General features: G+C 50.4%; 2 protein-coding genes across 2 annotated transcripts; both read left to right on the forward strand.

Annotated features, from left to right (window-relative positions):
- Positions 1 to 2,573: 2,573 nt before the first annotated feature.
- On the forward strand, positions 2,574 to 5,290 carry J4E82_001849 (uncharacterized protein; the record flags this gene model as incomplete). Its single annotated transcript, XM_051728156.1, has 5 exons — positions 2,574 to 2,577; positions 2,636 to 2,776; positions 2,957 to 3,637; positions 3,887 to 4,509; positions 4,556 to 5,290. 5 exons carry the CDS (start codon positions 2,574 to 2,576, stop codon positions 5,288 to 5,290), a joined length of 2,184 nt encoding a protein of 727 aa, XP_051592038.1.
- Positions 5,291 to 8,328: 3,038 nt separating this feature from the next.
- J4E82_001850 (uncharacterized protein) lies at positions 8,329 to 11,747 on the forward strand (the record flags this gene model as incomplete). The annotated part of the gene is made up of 6 exons (XM_051728157.1): positions 8,329 to 8,339; positions 8,498 to 9,089; positions 9,134 to 9,601; positions 9,652 to 10,046; positions 10,095 to 10,131; positions 10,281 to 11,747. The coding sequence occupies 6 exons, from the start codon at positions 8,329 to 8,331 to the stop codon at positions 11,745 to 11,747; spliced, it is 2,970 nt and encodes a 989-aa protein (XP_051592039.1).
- Positions 11,748 to 12,488: the final 741 nt, after the last annotated feature.

A 12,488-nucleotide genomic window follows, 5' to 3' on the forward strand; every position in this document is an offset into this window, starting at 1 on the left:
GATAATTAACATTGTCAACGACAGGAAAGAATTGGTATTGCAACACTTGCAGGCTCAGACTGAGCGGCTCAGTAAGAACATCGGAAGGGAGACCGCTGTGATGCGTATCATTACCATTGTGACTTTATTGTACCTCCCATCCACTTTTGTCTCTGTAAGCCACTCCAATTCCCTTCTATCACCCGTTGCTGACGATTGATAGACATTCTTCAGTAGTGATGTTGTAAAGTATCAGAATCGGGACGCAGAGGGCGCAGGTGGTGACACAGAAAGCTTTTCCGCGCTGGCTCTCAAGAGGTGGCTTCAAGTCGCATTGCCACTGACTGCTTTGACGCTTTTCTGTGCATGGATCTCGATTAAATTCCATGATCAGACCCCAGGCGATCCCGTTGTCGGAATGCTTGGATATGGTGCTCTCGAATGGATCAAATCTTCTGCGGTCATATACTATACCCAAGTACAGGGGCGTTTCCGTGACGTGCCACGGTGGAGGGCATCGATAAAGATAGTGGCAGCAGTAATGCGTGTTCGCGTCCACATAACCTCGCTCTGGGTCAGAAACACCTCTAGTGCTGGGTTGCCGGTCGAGAGGAACAACTTGCAGCAACCTACACGTTGGTATCGTTCCCGTAAGAAGAACGCAACAATCGCTTGAATAGAAAGGCGATAAATTTGTCAGACAAGTGCTTGGCTGGTACAGAGGGCGCAAAACGATGGTGGTGGCTTCAACATGGCTACCTATGTGTTTGTCATCACCAGTCTCACGGCCCTGGCGGGCTGTATTACGATGTTGCTTCCCCAGTTACTGTAGAAAAAGCATAGGGAGCTTCAATATATAGACATCTTCGTAGTTGATATGTGCTCCGAAACAGGATGTATAAAGATCGTTCCAGTGTACTGCGGCATCTCGCACGACCCAGGTATAGGAAACAGAGCTTTGTTCGCGCGTGTGAGAACATGAATATACAATTGCCCACTGAGCATACAGCTATCGCAAGATTTTACCCTCTGTTGGCCGCTACCGACGTCTTGTTCTTGCATGGCTTGTTATCGCGACAGCATCGAGGAGTCGAAGGACACCAGTTAGCTATTTGTTCTCAAGAAGCCTGAAACGTAAAGGAAATTCAGAGACGGTTACTTACACCATAGTAGTAGTCCAGCGTTGCTAATTTACGAAATGTCAGCTCGCCATGCCAAAAGAAATGATATTCGATCTTATTGGCGCTTGGTGTCAGCTGCAGGTGCCTTGGCTGTTGACGTGCCCCGCGTTCAGCCTACCCTCTTCAGGCGCTGGCATAGCCACCGTAGGACCTCATCGCAGGAAAGCACCTACTTTAACTTACATCGCTCCCGCATCGCTCCCGTCCTTGTTTTATGATGCCTTGGTCACCCGCATGGATGATACCTGATTCGCACCATACACTTACGTCCTCCGACAGCAAGCACGTATTGTTCGGCATTTACAGCACGTCACCATGTCTGCGCTTTATGTACAGCATCACTCCGGGATCTTAGCGGAATTTCTGGACCTTTTGGAACATCGCTGGTCCTACCAAGTAGCGTGTCAGAATGAGTGCGACGTCGATGAAGGTTGTGATTGCATACGCCATATTGTCCACGTCCAGGCAGTCGTAGAGTGGTGGACCACAAAGACGCCCGACTTCCTAACGCACACAAGACTGCAGCGTCTGCTCGAAGACTTCAAGCTTCTTGGACCACGTTCTCTGATTGTGGAGCAAGGATTGATCTCGGGAAGCCGTGCTTACATTCTAGTTTTCAGCATGTTACTGGAGCTAGGCTATGGCCATCTTTTGGGTCGATTTATCGACTCTGGTATAGACGATAGAAGCCTGGCCAGTATGCAAGAAAGAGATGAACAAGTTTTACGCAAGAGTCTATCCGAATGTGGTAGCAGCATCCAAGTGGAACAAGTCATTGATGACTTTCAGAGGGCGAGGTGGGCCTATTGTCCATTAACGCTGAGCCTGGGCATGGAGGACGACTTGCGCGGAACCAAGACCATTCCTCCATTTTGCCAAAAACTCCGACTAGGACATACCGGAGGTACTGCATCTCTTTATTGGATCGCTGTTCAACAAGAATTGATCACCGATAATAAGCTTGCATCTGCACTCCGAGATTCAATTTATGCTGACGAGATTTATGGAGAGGTGAGCTTCTGGGCCCAATCATTTTTTTGAATGCGCTAACGAATCTGGAGTGTTATCAAATGGTTCTCAAATCCTATAGCGGGAAAAGACGTTCTGAGTTCGAGATAGAGAAGACGGCATTCTTGTATCTGAGCTCGAGTGAACTAGTTCCTATTATAAAATTCCTGGGGTCTTATACACACAGTTATGGCGAAGGTAAAGAGATGGGCGAAACTTACAACCTGCTCTTAGAATTTGGAGAACGAGATCTCTACGAGACATGGGCCGACGAGACGAATGTTCCTCCTGTGCGAGCGGAAGAGATCCTTCAATCGTGGAAATCTCTCTTTGAGGTTGCTAAAGCTATTCGTCATATTCATAACCTCGAGATACGGAGAGGCAAAAGTCTACCCTGGAGATATCATGGGTACGTAATCATGGGTTTGCCAGTTTCAGACGACTAACTTAGACAAGTTGGCACGCAGACATCAAACCAGACAACATACTTGTCGTTCGCGGACAGCTGAAGCTGGCTGATTTCGGCTTTTCCAGCTTCGCTCCCGTGGTCGAGCGCCGTGACGATTCAGAACCAACGGAGTTTATTAGGGGCTACACTGATACGTATGGTGCGTCTACATAGTGTTGAGGATACTCGAATCAGCTCTAACTACCTGCAGGTGCACCTGAAGTGTTTCGTATGAATAAACCGAGTGGGACTTTGTCCGGGGTCTCGCAGGCCATCGACACCTGGTCTTTTGGTTGTGTACTATCAGTAGCTGCGACATGGTTAGTACTGGGATATCAAGGGGTGCGTCAATACGAGAAGCTTCGACAGCTATCTCCAGAGAACGACAAGGGCAACGTTGTGTTAGACCGATTCCATGATGGCTTCGATGTACTCCCTGAAGTTGAGAAATGGCACAATTTCCTCCGCGGACACCTTCGAATATCAGATACGGCAACAGAGCTGGTATTGGACTTGATAGAAACAAAGCTGCTACGAGCAAATCCAGCAGCACGGTACAATATGGAGGAGCTTTGCGACAAATTACAGGAGTTGAGTGCCTGGGCCGAACATAAGATCAAGAGCCTCCGGAAACAATCAAGACATACAGATGCCTTGGTTGCCAGGGCCCTTATGGATGTTGAGGCATTAGCCGAGATGGAGAGATCGTCGGAACGAAATCTCAATCTATCGCAACGGTCTTTTGTCCACATCAAGTCTCTGGAGCCGGTATCGAAGCGAGCAGATAACAAAGATTTGATCAGGATCAAACCTCTTGGCCAGACAGCACACCGCAAACAAATCTTGGACACAATGCTTGAAGAGCATTCAATCATCGAGAGAGATGATGCGCCAGACGCAAGTGGTATTCATAATGGTGCAATAACAGACAGCCCGATTGATTCAGTTTCCCCAATGGAGCTGCAATACCATGGTCGCAAAGCTAAACCCGTGAACCCACAGCTTCGAGCACCTGACCAAGGTCAGCAAAGTAGACGCCATGACACACCAAACACCTCAAATCAACATGTGATATCGAGCCTCCTCAACATACCACCACCATATAGTCGTCAAAGAAGGACCTTTGATGCTACTTCTCCATCTCACAGCGACGACTCCTTTGCAGGAAGACCTGGACTGCATGTTACAATACCATATTCACCCTTGGTGCGGTACCCTGCCAGACGCGCACAGTCAAATGATACTCTAAAGCAACCGCCTCCATCTGAAGATGAAAGAACCATGGTTCATGATCCCGAGTCATCAAGCGTATCAACGTCAGAGAAGACTGCTGACGCGGCAAAACCTCATGCGCAAATGACCGAACAGAGCACCATCAACCGCCGCTTGGAAGATCAGAACTCATTCGCACCGAATCATCTAATCTACCATCAACGAGGGGACCTTTCTGGCACGACTAGTACAAGTCTTATGCAATCTGCAGTAGACCATAAACGCATACAAGAGCCAACCATTGAGGCAGCTGATATGTCTGCACATACTCCAGAGATCGTTCCCTCGATAACACTATCACAGAGTGAGAATACCGAATCATCGCAGAATCAATTAGCGGTATCTCAATCAAGCTCTCACGCTCACGAAAAGCAGCTTGCAGAGGAAAGTCCCAACCCGCACGCATACAATTCATCAGGATACAACAGTCCTCTCTTACTAACACTCCCAACAACTGTATTATCCTTGCCCTATGACATCTGTCTCAGGAGAAAGGATTTGGACGAGAAAGTCACAAAGGGGTTGGCAAAGGGAGTCGCGAGATTGAAGGGCAGTTTTGGCATCGAAACCAGAACCCGAGATTCTAGTCTTATATGGACCTTCGGTGATCCGCGCGAGCTGGTACGTTCGATCCAACGTTTTCACATATTCAACTAACATGACTCAGATCTTCGTTGTGGACAACGGGTGGACAATGTCCAAACACTGGCCGATCGTCATATTCGTCGCAGAAACGCTCGCCAAGAACGCCGCTGGCCTGGATAGGAGTGGTTTCGATGTCAAATTCACAGTTGATGGGCATACACATAACCAAGAGCGCCTAAAGGGTGACTTGGGTCGAAAGAAGTTAAAGAAGGCTTTGAGGGCAGCGTGGCCAGAGTACAAAGAGAACAACCATGTCACCACAGACATGGCCCGAGTCTTTAATGACATTTCTCAGGACTGGCACCGTGGCGGCCAACCCGCAACGACATTACTTGTTTTTACTGACGGCGTTTGGTCCAACACAAACCTCGATTCTTTGAACAAGATCATCCTCGATATCGCCGAGAAAGACCGATCGCATGTGGGAAATCGTCACTTTAGCATACAGTTCATTCGATTCGGCGATGAAGAAGCCCAGAAAACTCTACTACAAACGCTCGATGACTGCCTATGCGTTGCTCATAATCTGAGGGACATCATCGACCATTGCTCATGGCGTGCCAAAGTCGACAAGATGTTCAAGGGGAGCATCGAAGGCTACTTTGACGAACAGGATCCCGATGAAGAACCCATCTTGTACGATTATAAGAAGCTTGTTGATCTATTTAATACTTTCAACAGAGCCGAAGATCCTACGCGAATATCGCATCGCTCTTCTACCTCCCTTTCCAATAAAGGGGGCTTCGCAAGAAGATAATGATGGACATCGTCCTCGATACCATGATTCGCATTCTTTATTTTGTCCCTGCGCATGCACAGCTCGTGTCTGTTTGCGCATAAGTCTTTTTCTTCTGCTCACATGCGCTACGATACTCAGCGCTTGTCGCTACCTGCGCTTTTATACCATTCATTGTACATGTCTTGTATCAGTTTCTAGAGTTTGGCATTTCGCGGTTGGAGCACTATACCCATGGCATCGGCGTTTTAGAGTCCAATACTATCTTTTGTTGCGCAAAGGATCAGTATCAAGGCATATTCCTTCTGCAGGCGCAAGTACCGTGTCGCATAGTTCCCATATGTCAAACAAACTTACATGCGTGCGACTCGTTTCTACAAGACGTCACCCTCCTTCACTTCACGCTCTCACAAGATTCTGGGACATATAAACAGCGCCTATGAAGCGAAGACTCTATTTTGAGTAACGTTTTATAACCACCCTCCGTCTTCCTGTCTCACGATCAGATGGCAAAGCAACGTGGCGAATCTTAAGCCTTTCCATCTTCCTGACGCCTCTTTTCAAATATCTGCTATGCCTCGCAGCAGTCCGAACAGGATCTGGAGTATACGGCCTCGCATCAAATCTGCGCACCAACGGGATAGGATCAACCTTAATCTTGGCTAGCTTACGTCGGCGGGCGCGGCGCAGAAGCTCCTTCGCCCGTACCGATAGCGTCGGTTTTACGGGCGTGTAAGAGTTGACGATACGGGCAGGTGGCGGTTCGCTGGGAGGAAGGGTGATGAAATTGTAGGCTTTGGTGTTATGGGCACGTTTGCGGCGGTATGCTCGGTTTGTTTCGTGTGCGATTGCGGAAGTTACTTCTCTAGACGGTGGTTGAGAGGTAGTTCCACTGGAAGTAGACTGGCTTGGAATCTCACCTTGGTTCTGAGTAGAAGGCTCAGAACTTGTCGAGGACTCGGAATTTGCAGAGGTCTCAGGGTTTGTCGTAGGCTCTGAGCTTGGAGGCGCCGGCGAGTCTTGCGATGGCCGCTGGTCCCCTGATGCGACGTGAACCTGAGTACCATTCTTAGAGCTCTTAGCCATCTTCCTAGCTCTGTTGGTCGTGTTGAGTAACTTCCTTTTGAGCTTAGGGTGTTCAGGCCTTTTGAAAGAAGGCCATTTCGTCTTCAGCTCATCAGTTGGTGTGGCGCTATGTGTTTGGGCGATGCCGGTATCCTTTTTTGCCCAAGTATCATTTGTTGTGGTGCGAAGAGTGCCCTTGACAGCAACACCACCAGTGGGTCCTTCAATCCACACATCGTATATACTGCCATTCTGCAACTTCTTCTTCTCCAAACAGCATATGCGCATTTCCTCGTCGCAATAAAGCGGTGCTAGGTTGCGATATTCTATGGACTCTACAACTTGCTTGCCTTTCGTTTGTTGGTGCACGTAATGATTCACCGTTTTCAACATGAGGGTCAATGAAAGCGGCCCGTGAACTAGCAGATTACGGTGGCCCTCGACGTTACGAGCGTAGTCGGGATTGAGGTGGATGAGATGGGCGTTAAATGTGAGAGCAGAGAAGCGGAAGAGAAGGGCGCGGTTCGGCGTGAGGGTGTGTGAAAAGTCGGGGTTTCCAGGGGCTATTAACAGTCAGTAGATAACCTAATGGTCTGCGAGGATACGCACGATCTAAGTACTTGACAGTCGCCATTTGGCCAGCTTTGACAGCCTCGAGTTCTGCAGCGGTACGTTCCTTGAAGAAGACCAGGTTGCGCTCCTCTTTTAGAACAGCATCGCCCCAGCCATCGTCAACCTTAGGGCGCAATTGCTGTGTGATATCTCCCCGGGCCTCTTGAGGGTGCACACTGACGCCCGGTGGTCTCTTGCCATGCTTCCCCTTGTCGACACCTCTCTCTGCGTCTTCAAGGCCTGCGAAGCGCCGCTCGATTGTGACAAAGATCTTGGCGGTATCGCCCTCTCCATGTAGTCGTACATGCTTTATCTGCTCTGTACCAGCCATGACCGTGCCTGCTGTACAGCAGCGAGCGTAGTCGAGATAGCCATTAGGTTTCAGCTGTATCGAGCCGCCAGCCCACATGCGCCGCACCCATGGCTCGCCTGGGCTATGTGTTGCGTCTGTCCCGTCTGGAAGTAATTTGGAGGTCGCCTCCGCCGGATTGAACCATACCAAGTGATCCCCAAAAGTCATCGGTGAACCGCTGTAGTTCAGGGAACGGCACCATGATCGAGGTAAGAATCCCGCTAGTGTTTGCGAGAGCTTGATCCCGTGCGTGTAGGTGAGTTGGTCACGAATATGAGTAACGTCTCGTTGCAGCAATTCGCTCTGCAGCTGTTGGAACCATGGCGGATCGCCCGAGTTGGCTGAAGAATAGCATCGCAGCGGTATTCGTCGCCATTGTATGCGATTTGTGTGTATCCTGGCGATGCGAGGTGTGCACGGCGTCCGGAGCAGCATTGGGAAGGAAAGTTTGCGGGCAACGCCAAATCCGAGGTAGATGCTATCCTTGGGCGGCTCTTGGCGACGTCATGACGTAGGCGACGAGACCCTCCAGATTCCACCATGTATGCACACTTTCACGATCAGACATGGTCGCACTTCAGACTTCGCATGCTCGTCCAAGATGGGCGTTTGCAAAGCTGCCAACGTCAAACGTTCCAATTCTTCTATTTGCCAATGCCATGCGAGGCTGACCGCTTCGCTGTGACCCACTTGTCAGCAACAAATCCATCGTCTTCACACCGACATGGCATCAACATATCTTAGCACTGAATTTGCATCGGTTTGAGTTCGCATCACGCGTCTTGGCGTGTTTGACTGGCTGCTTCTTTCGGCTGTACACGAGCGTCGCACCTTCTTCACATCAGTCTTGCCTAGTCTTCACCGCCAACACCGTCATTCACTCGCGAACAACGTCTTTATCTTATAAGTCAGTCTTCAGTATGTGTGATTCTTGCCAAACTTGTGGATTGCTGTCTCATGTGCGTCTGTACCGCGTTCGTCATGCTAAGCCACGGAAGCCAACAGCGACTACCACGGCAGAATCAACCGCATGCGCATGAGGTGACGGTTTCCATACATGTGAACAACGAGACGCCGCACACCGTCACTCACTCCACGTGTCTGAGACCAGAAAGTGCTGGCCGCCATCTTCACGTTCGCAAGCTCACCTGCACAGGAATGATGAGCCAGATGGAGCTTTTGGAGTGCCCCATGTGCAGGTTCACTGTGCTTCCAAAAGATGACTACATGCTTCAATTACACTTTGAGCAAGCGCATACTGAGGATTCTCCTTTCATGATCGAAGACGACCCTGAACCGTTACCACCAACCTTGGTCCCTAGACCTTCCTCAACTCAGCACGACACCGAGGACACGCCTTCCTTTGACGACTTCGAAGAAGAGGAAAGCGCTGTAAAGTGCCCTGATCCTGACTGCGGCGAACTCGTTCCTCTCTCTGACTTCAACGACCATATCGAATACCACAACGCAGAAACTTTATCATTTGACGAGACTACAGGGAAGTATCATTCTCGGCGTTCATCCGCTACTATGCAAAGCTCGACCTCCTCTCGTCGTTCACATGCGAGCCGAGCAAAGACAACAACATCTGAGCGAAGTTTCAGCACAGAATTATCAGATACGTTGAAGACCGAGGCTCATAGCCGCAAATCCAAGAGGCACACCCATCGTCAGAGGCGTGATACCAATGATAGCGAGAAGAGCACTATTGGAAGGAGCATCCTAGGCTTCAACCCCTTTGCGAAAGCTGACCGAACCATCAAGCCACCAATCAAAAGTGCCCGCTTGGGGGTTAGTTCATCGTCCTGACAGTAAAACATAACTGACTCTTCCAGAAATCCGAGCTCGGACCCTATGCCTGGGAGAACCGAATGCCTAGGTGGCTGCACGACCAGCTTGAGGCGGGTCCGAAGATCACTGCGGTTAACCGTATTGGCCGAGATGGCCGTCTCATCAAGTATGACCAGGTGCAAAACGAGACGCCAGGCATTATACCCATCCTTGCTCAACTATCCGCTCTCGATCGTTCCGTCAAACAAGCTTACTACTGTCACCCGTCGACACTCCATGTTGGCAAAACGCCCCATGAAGGTGGCTTTTGTGGCTATCGGAATATACAAATGTTGCTATCCTACATTCAAGGCGCAAAGGCTCAGGGCTACGAAGAGTTTCCTGGGCGGCTCCCAACAGTTCTGAAAATGCAAGACCATATTGAAGGCGCTTGGGACAAAGGAATCAATGAGATTGGCCGTGTTCAAACTGGCGGTATACGTGATACTAGAAAGTATATCGGCACACCTGAGGTAATAACCTATATCCCTATGCCTCATTGTGTCCCACTGACATGGTCTAGGCTCAAGCTTTCTTTTTGAACTCCGAGATTAATTGCGCTGTCGAGCAGTTCAGCGACAACAAAGACCGCGACGTTGCAGCCCACGAACTACTTCTCGCCGCCATGGAGCGATACTTTGCCCGAGCAGCCGCCAGCGATGGGTCTAACGTTAACAAAACTCTTCTACCCCCCATCTATCTTCAACAACCAGGTCACTCTATCAGCGTCATCGGTTTTGAGCGTCACTTGAACGGCTCATGCAACCTGGTAGTCTACGATCCCATGTATCACACGAGCCCTGCTATGCATAAGCTGCTTGGCCGAAAGAATATCAGGACAGCTCGACCTGAAGTCTTGCATGCATATCGTCGTGGCGTTGGAAAGCTCAGGAAATACGCTGCTTATGAGATCTTGATGTATGCCCACTAGTCGATAGCTGATTGTTACATGCTGACTCTGCGCAGGCTTACAGCGACACCGCCTTTGTTTCCTGCTTGGGATGTATGAGCATCCATCTCCAAGTCTTTGCTCCTATATAATTACCTACTTGGCACTTGTCAAATGCACAGTCGAACGCTGACGCCTCTACGATTCCTCCATCCCTCCCAATCTTCTTTTACAATGACTTTCACTAAAGATCTTCTCTTTAGGTGCTTCGTCAGTTCCCCGACTGTCGCTTCGTGTACGCCTTCTTCCGTGCTCGTACCCTCGGATACGATGTCTACCCAGAAGATCACTTCCTTCAAAATTTCCCGTGGCAGTTGTATGGCGGACTCTGGTCGTGTGATGATGCTCGCTTTGCCAGAGCGGAGCCGATGAACGCTCTCACGGCTTTGGCTTTACGTCGAATCACGAGCGAAGGGTCCTCCAGCTGCAGTAATAACAACAGTCCTACAAGTCCTACGAATTTCTTCACAAACAGCAGCTTCCAGCACACGCCAACGAACGAAGATGACCGGCTTCCTTCTTGGGTGGGTTCACTTGATGGATCTGCGAATGGCTTTGTGAGCCGATCGCAGTACGCTAGTAGCCGCCCTGTCTACGATATGGGTGCTTTGAGCGCTGCGTTGCCTCAGCCCAGTCCTATGAGACCACACCTATCACTTCTGACAGACGTCGGAAGGAAATATCCGGGCTTTCCTACACCATTATCTCCTACTTTGACGGCAAGAGAAACCTACCCTTCACCCGCATCCGATGCCGGAAGCGGGGTTGCAACACCTCGCGCTCTGAGCTCCGCAGTGCGTACGGTGAGCCCGATGAGTACCAACAGCTCGAACATATGCGGGCCTTTTCGCCGTTACGACTTAGACGGATACGGCCAATGCTCACCACAAATGGGTCTCATTGATGAGGTTCTCACGAAACCGGAAACACGCAATGGCTGCCGCACTCCATCAGCATCGTCGCAGGGTATTGAAGGTCTTGCAACTCCTCCAACAAGTCCATCAAGATGTGTATCCCCACGTACCGTCATGCTGAAGAAGATGGCTGCAAAGCAAGGTCTCCCGGAGCTGTCGCCCAATTCCATGCGCAGTTCAGGTTCTAGACTTCAGTCTCACACCAGCACTCGCATTCCCGGCGCATACCCTGCCTCTCCGCCTTCATCTATCCGGTATTCCCAATCAGCGCCGTACTGTCAAACAGCGTGTCCGTCTTTCCCTATCGCCAACGGAGTGGAATCTGAAGCGACGTCACCCATTGATCCTTGTGGTACCATGCTCTTCTACACGTCCAACCGCAGTATCGACTCGGGCCTTCTGGGCGTCCACCCTCTCTCTGAGCCTCAAGTCGCCGAGTACCGATTCTGGCGTCCTTGTGGCCGGCGCATCTGCGGATTTGGGTGTGGCGGCGTGAATGTAGGAGAGACTGCCGCTGCAAGGAGGCTGTTCAAAGAAGTCGAGGAAGTCAGTCCTGTGGTCGAGCAGGAAATAAAAGATGAAGGAGAGCTAGAGAGAGACGTGGACTATGAATACGGTCTTGACGGCGCGAGCGATGGTGGCTATGGCAATGAGGGGGGCGAGTTTAGCACGAGTACCTGGGCTGGCCGCCGGCTAGTCATGAATTGGAATCAGTTCTTGTCGGGTTGTGAGAGGGAAGGCGTCGCGCAGTTCTAATTGGGTATAGATGGAGCGACGGGCATCATTGCGACTCGAGCGCATGGACAAGGTTGTTAGTTTCCACTAGGACAATCGCTTTTTTAGTATTATGAATGTTGTTGCGCTGCTTCTTAATCTTGTCGTGCTTTGTGAAGCGCATGGTGCCACGTTCAGCTGCTCAAAGGAGAAGGCGGGGCTAGGCGTCCCGCTATTGTGTCTTGCAGGGAACGGCTACCAACACATGCATGTTATAGTGTTTTCATGTCAAAATCTATTACTAGGCTAGTGACGTATCTTGCCGTTCGCGAATCCCCAGTAGAGTTAGACTGACATGCCCCAATCGGCGATGATGTTCAGCTCATCACCCGATGCATGTTCTGCCAGCACCCACGGCGCTGCAGAGATCGCAATCGAGTGCGATCTGCCGGTCTAGACCGCGTAGACTCTGCTACCTCATGTGCCCTGTTCCTCGCCCTCAGCAGTGCGACTCGACGTTCCTGGCCTCAAATCGCCTCTTAACAGGCACGTACTCGTAGGGTTGTGGTCTTTGAGCCCTGATATGACGTCACGCGGATCTTCCGTCTCTAAGCACGCTTGTTCCCACCAGCTGCTTTCGCTTTGAGACACGCCGAGCGCATTCCCCGGAACCAGCGCCATGGAGAACCTCGACAAACTATCTGCGACGGGCCTGCCAGTGTTCGACCTCAATGAGGAGAATCTGCAGCGCAAGGATTGGTGAGGAGACCACGGCGATGCAAG

The sequence above is a fragment of the Alternaria postmessia genome (assembly GCF_024291825.1).
Source record: "Alternaria postmessia strain BMP 2775 chromosome Unknown scaffold_7, whole genome shotgun sequence".
Lineage (NCBI taxonomy): Eukaryota > Fungi > Ascomycota > Dothideomycetes > Pleosporales > Pleosporaceae > Alternaria > Alternaria postmessia.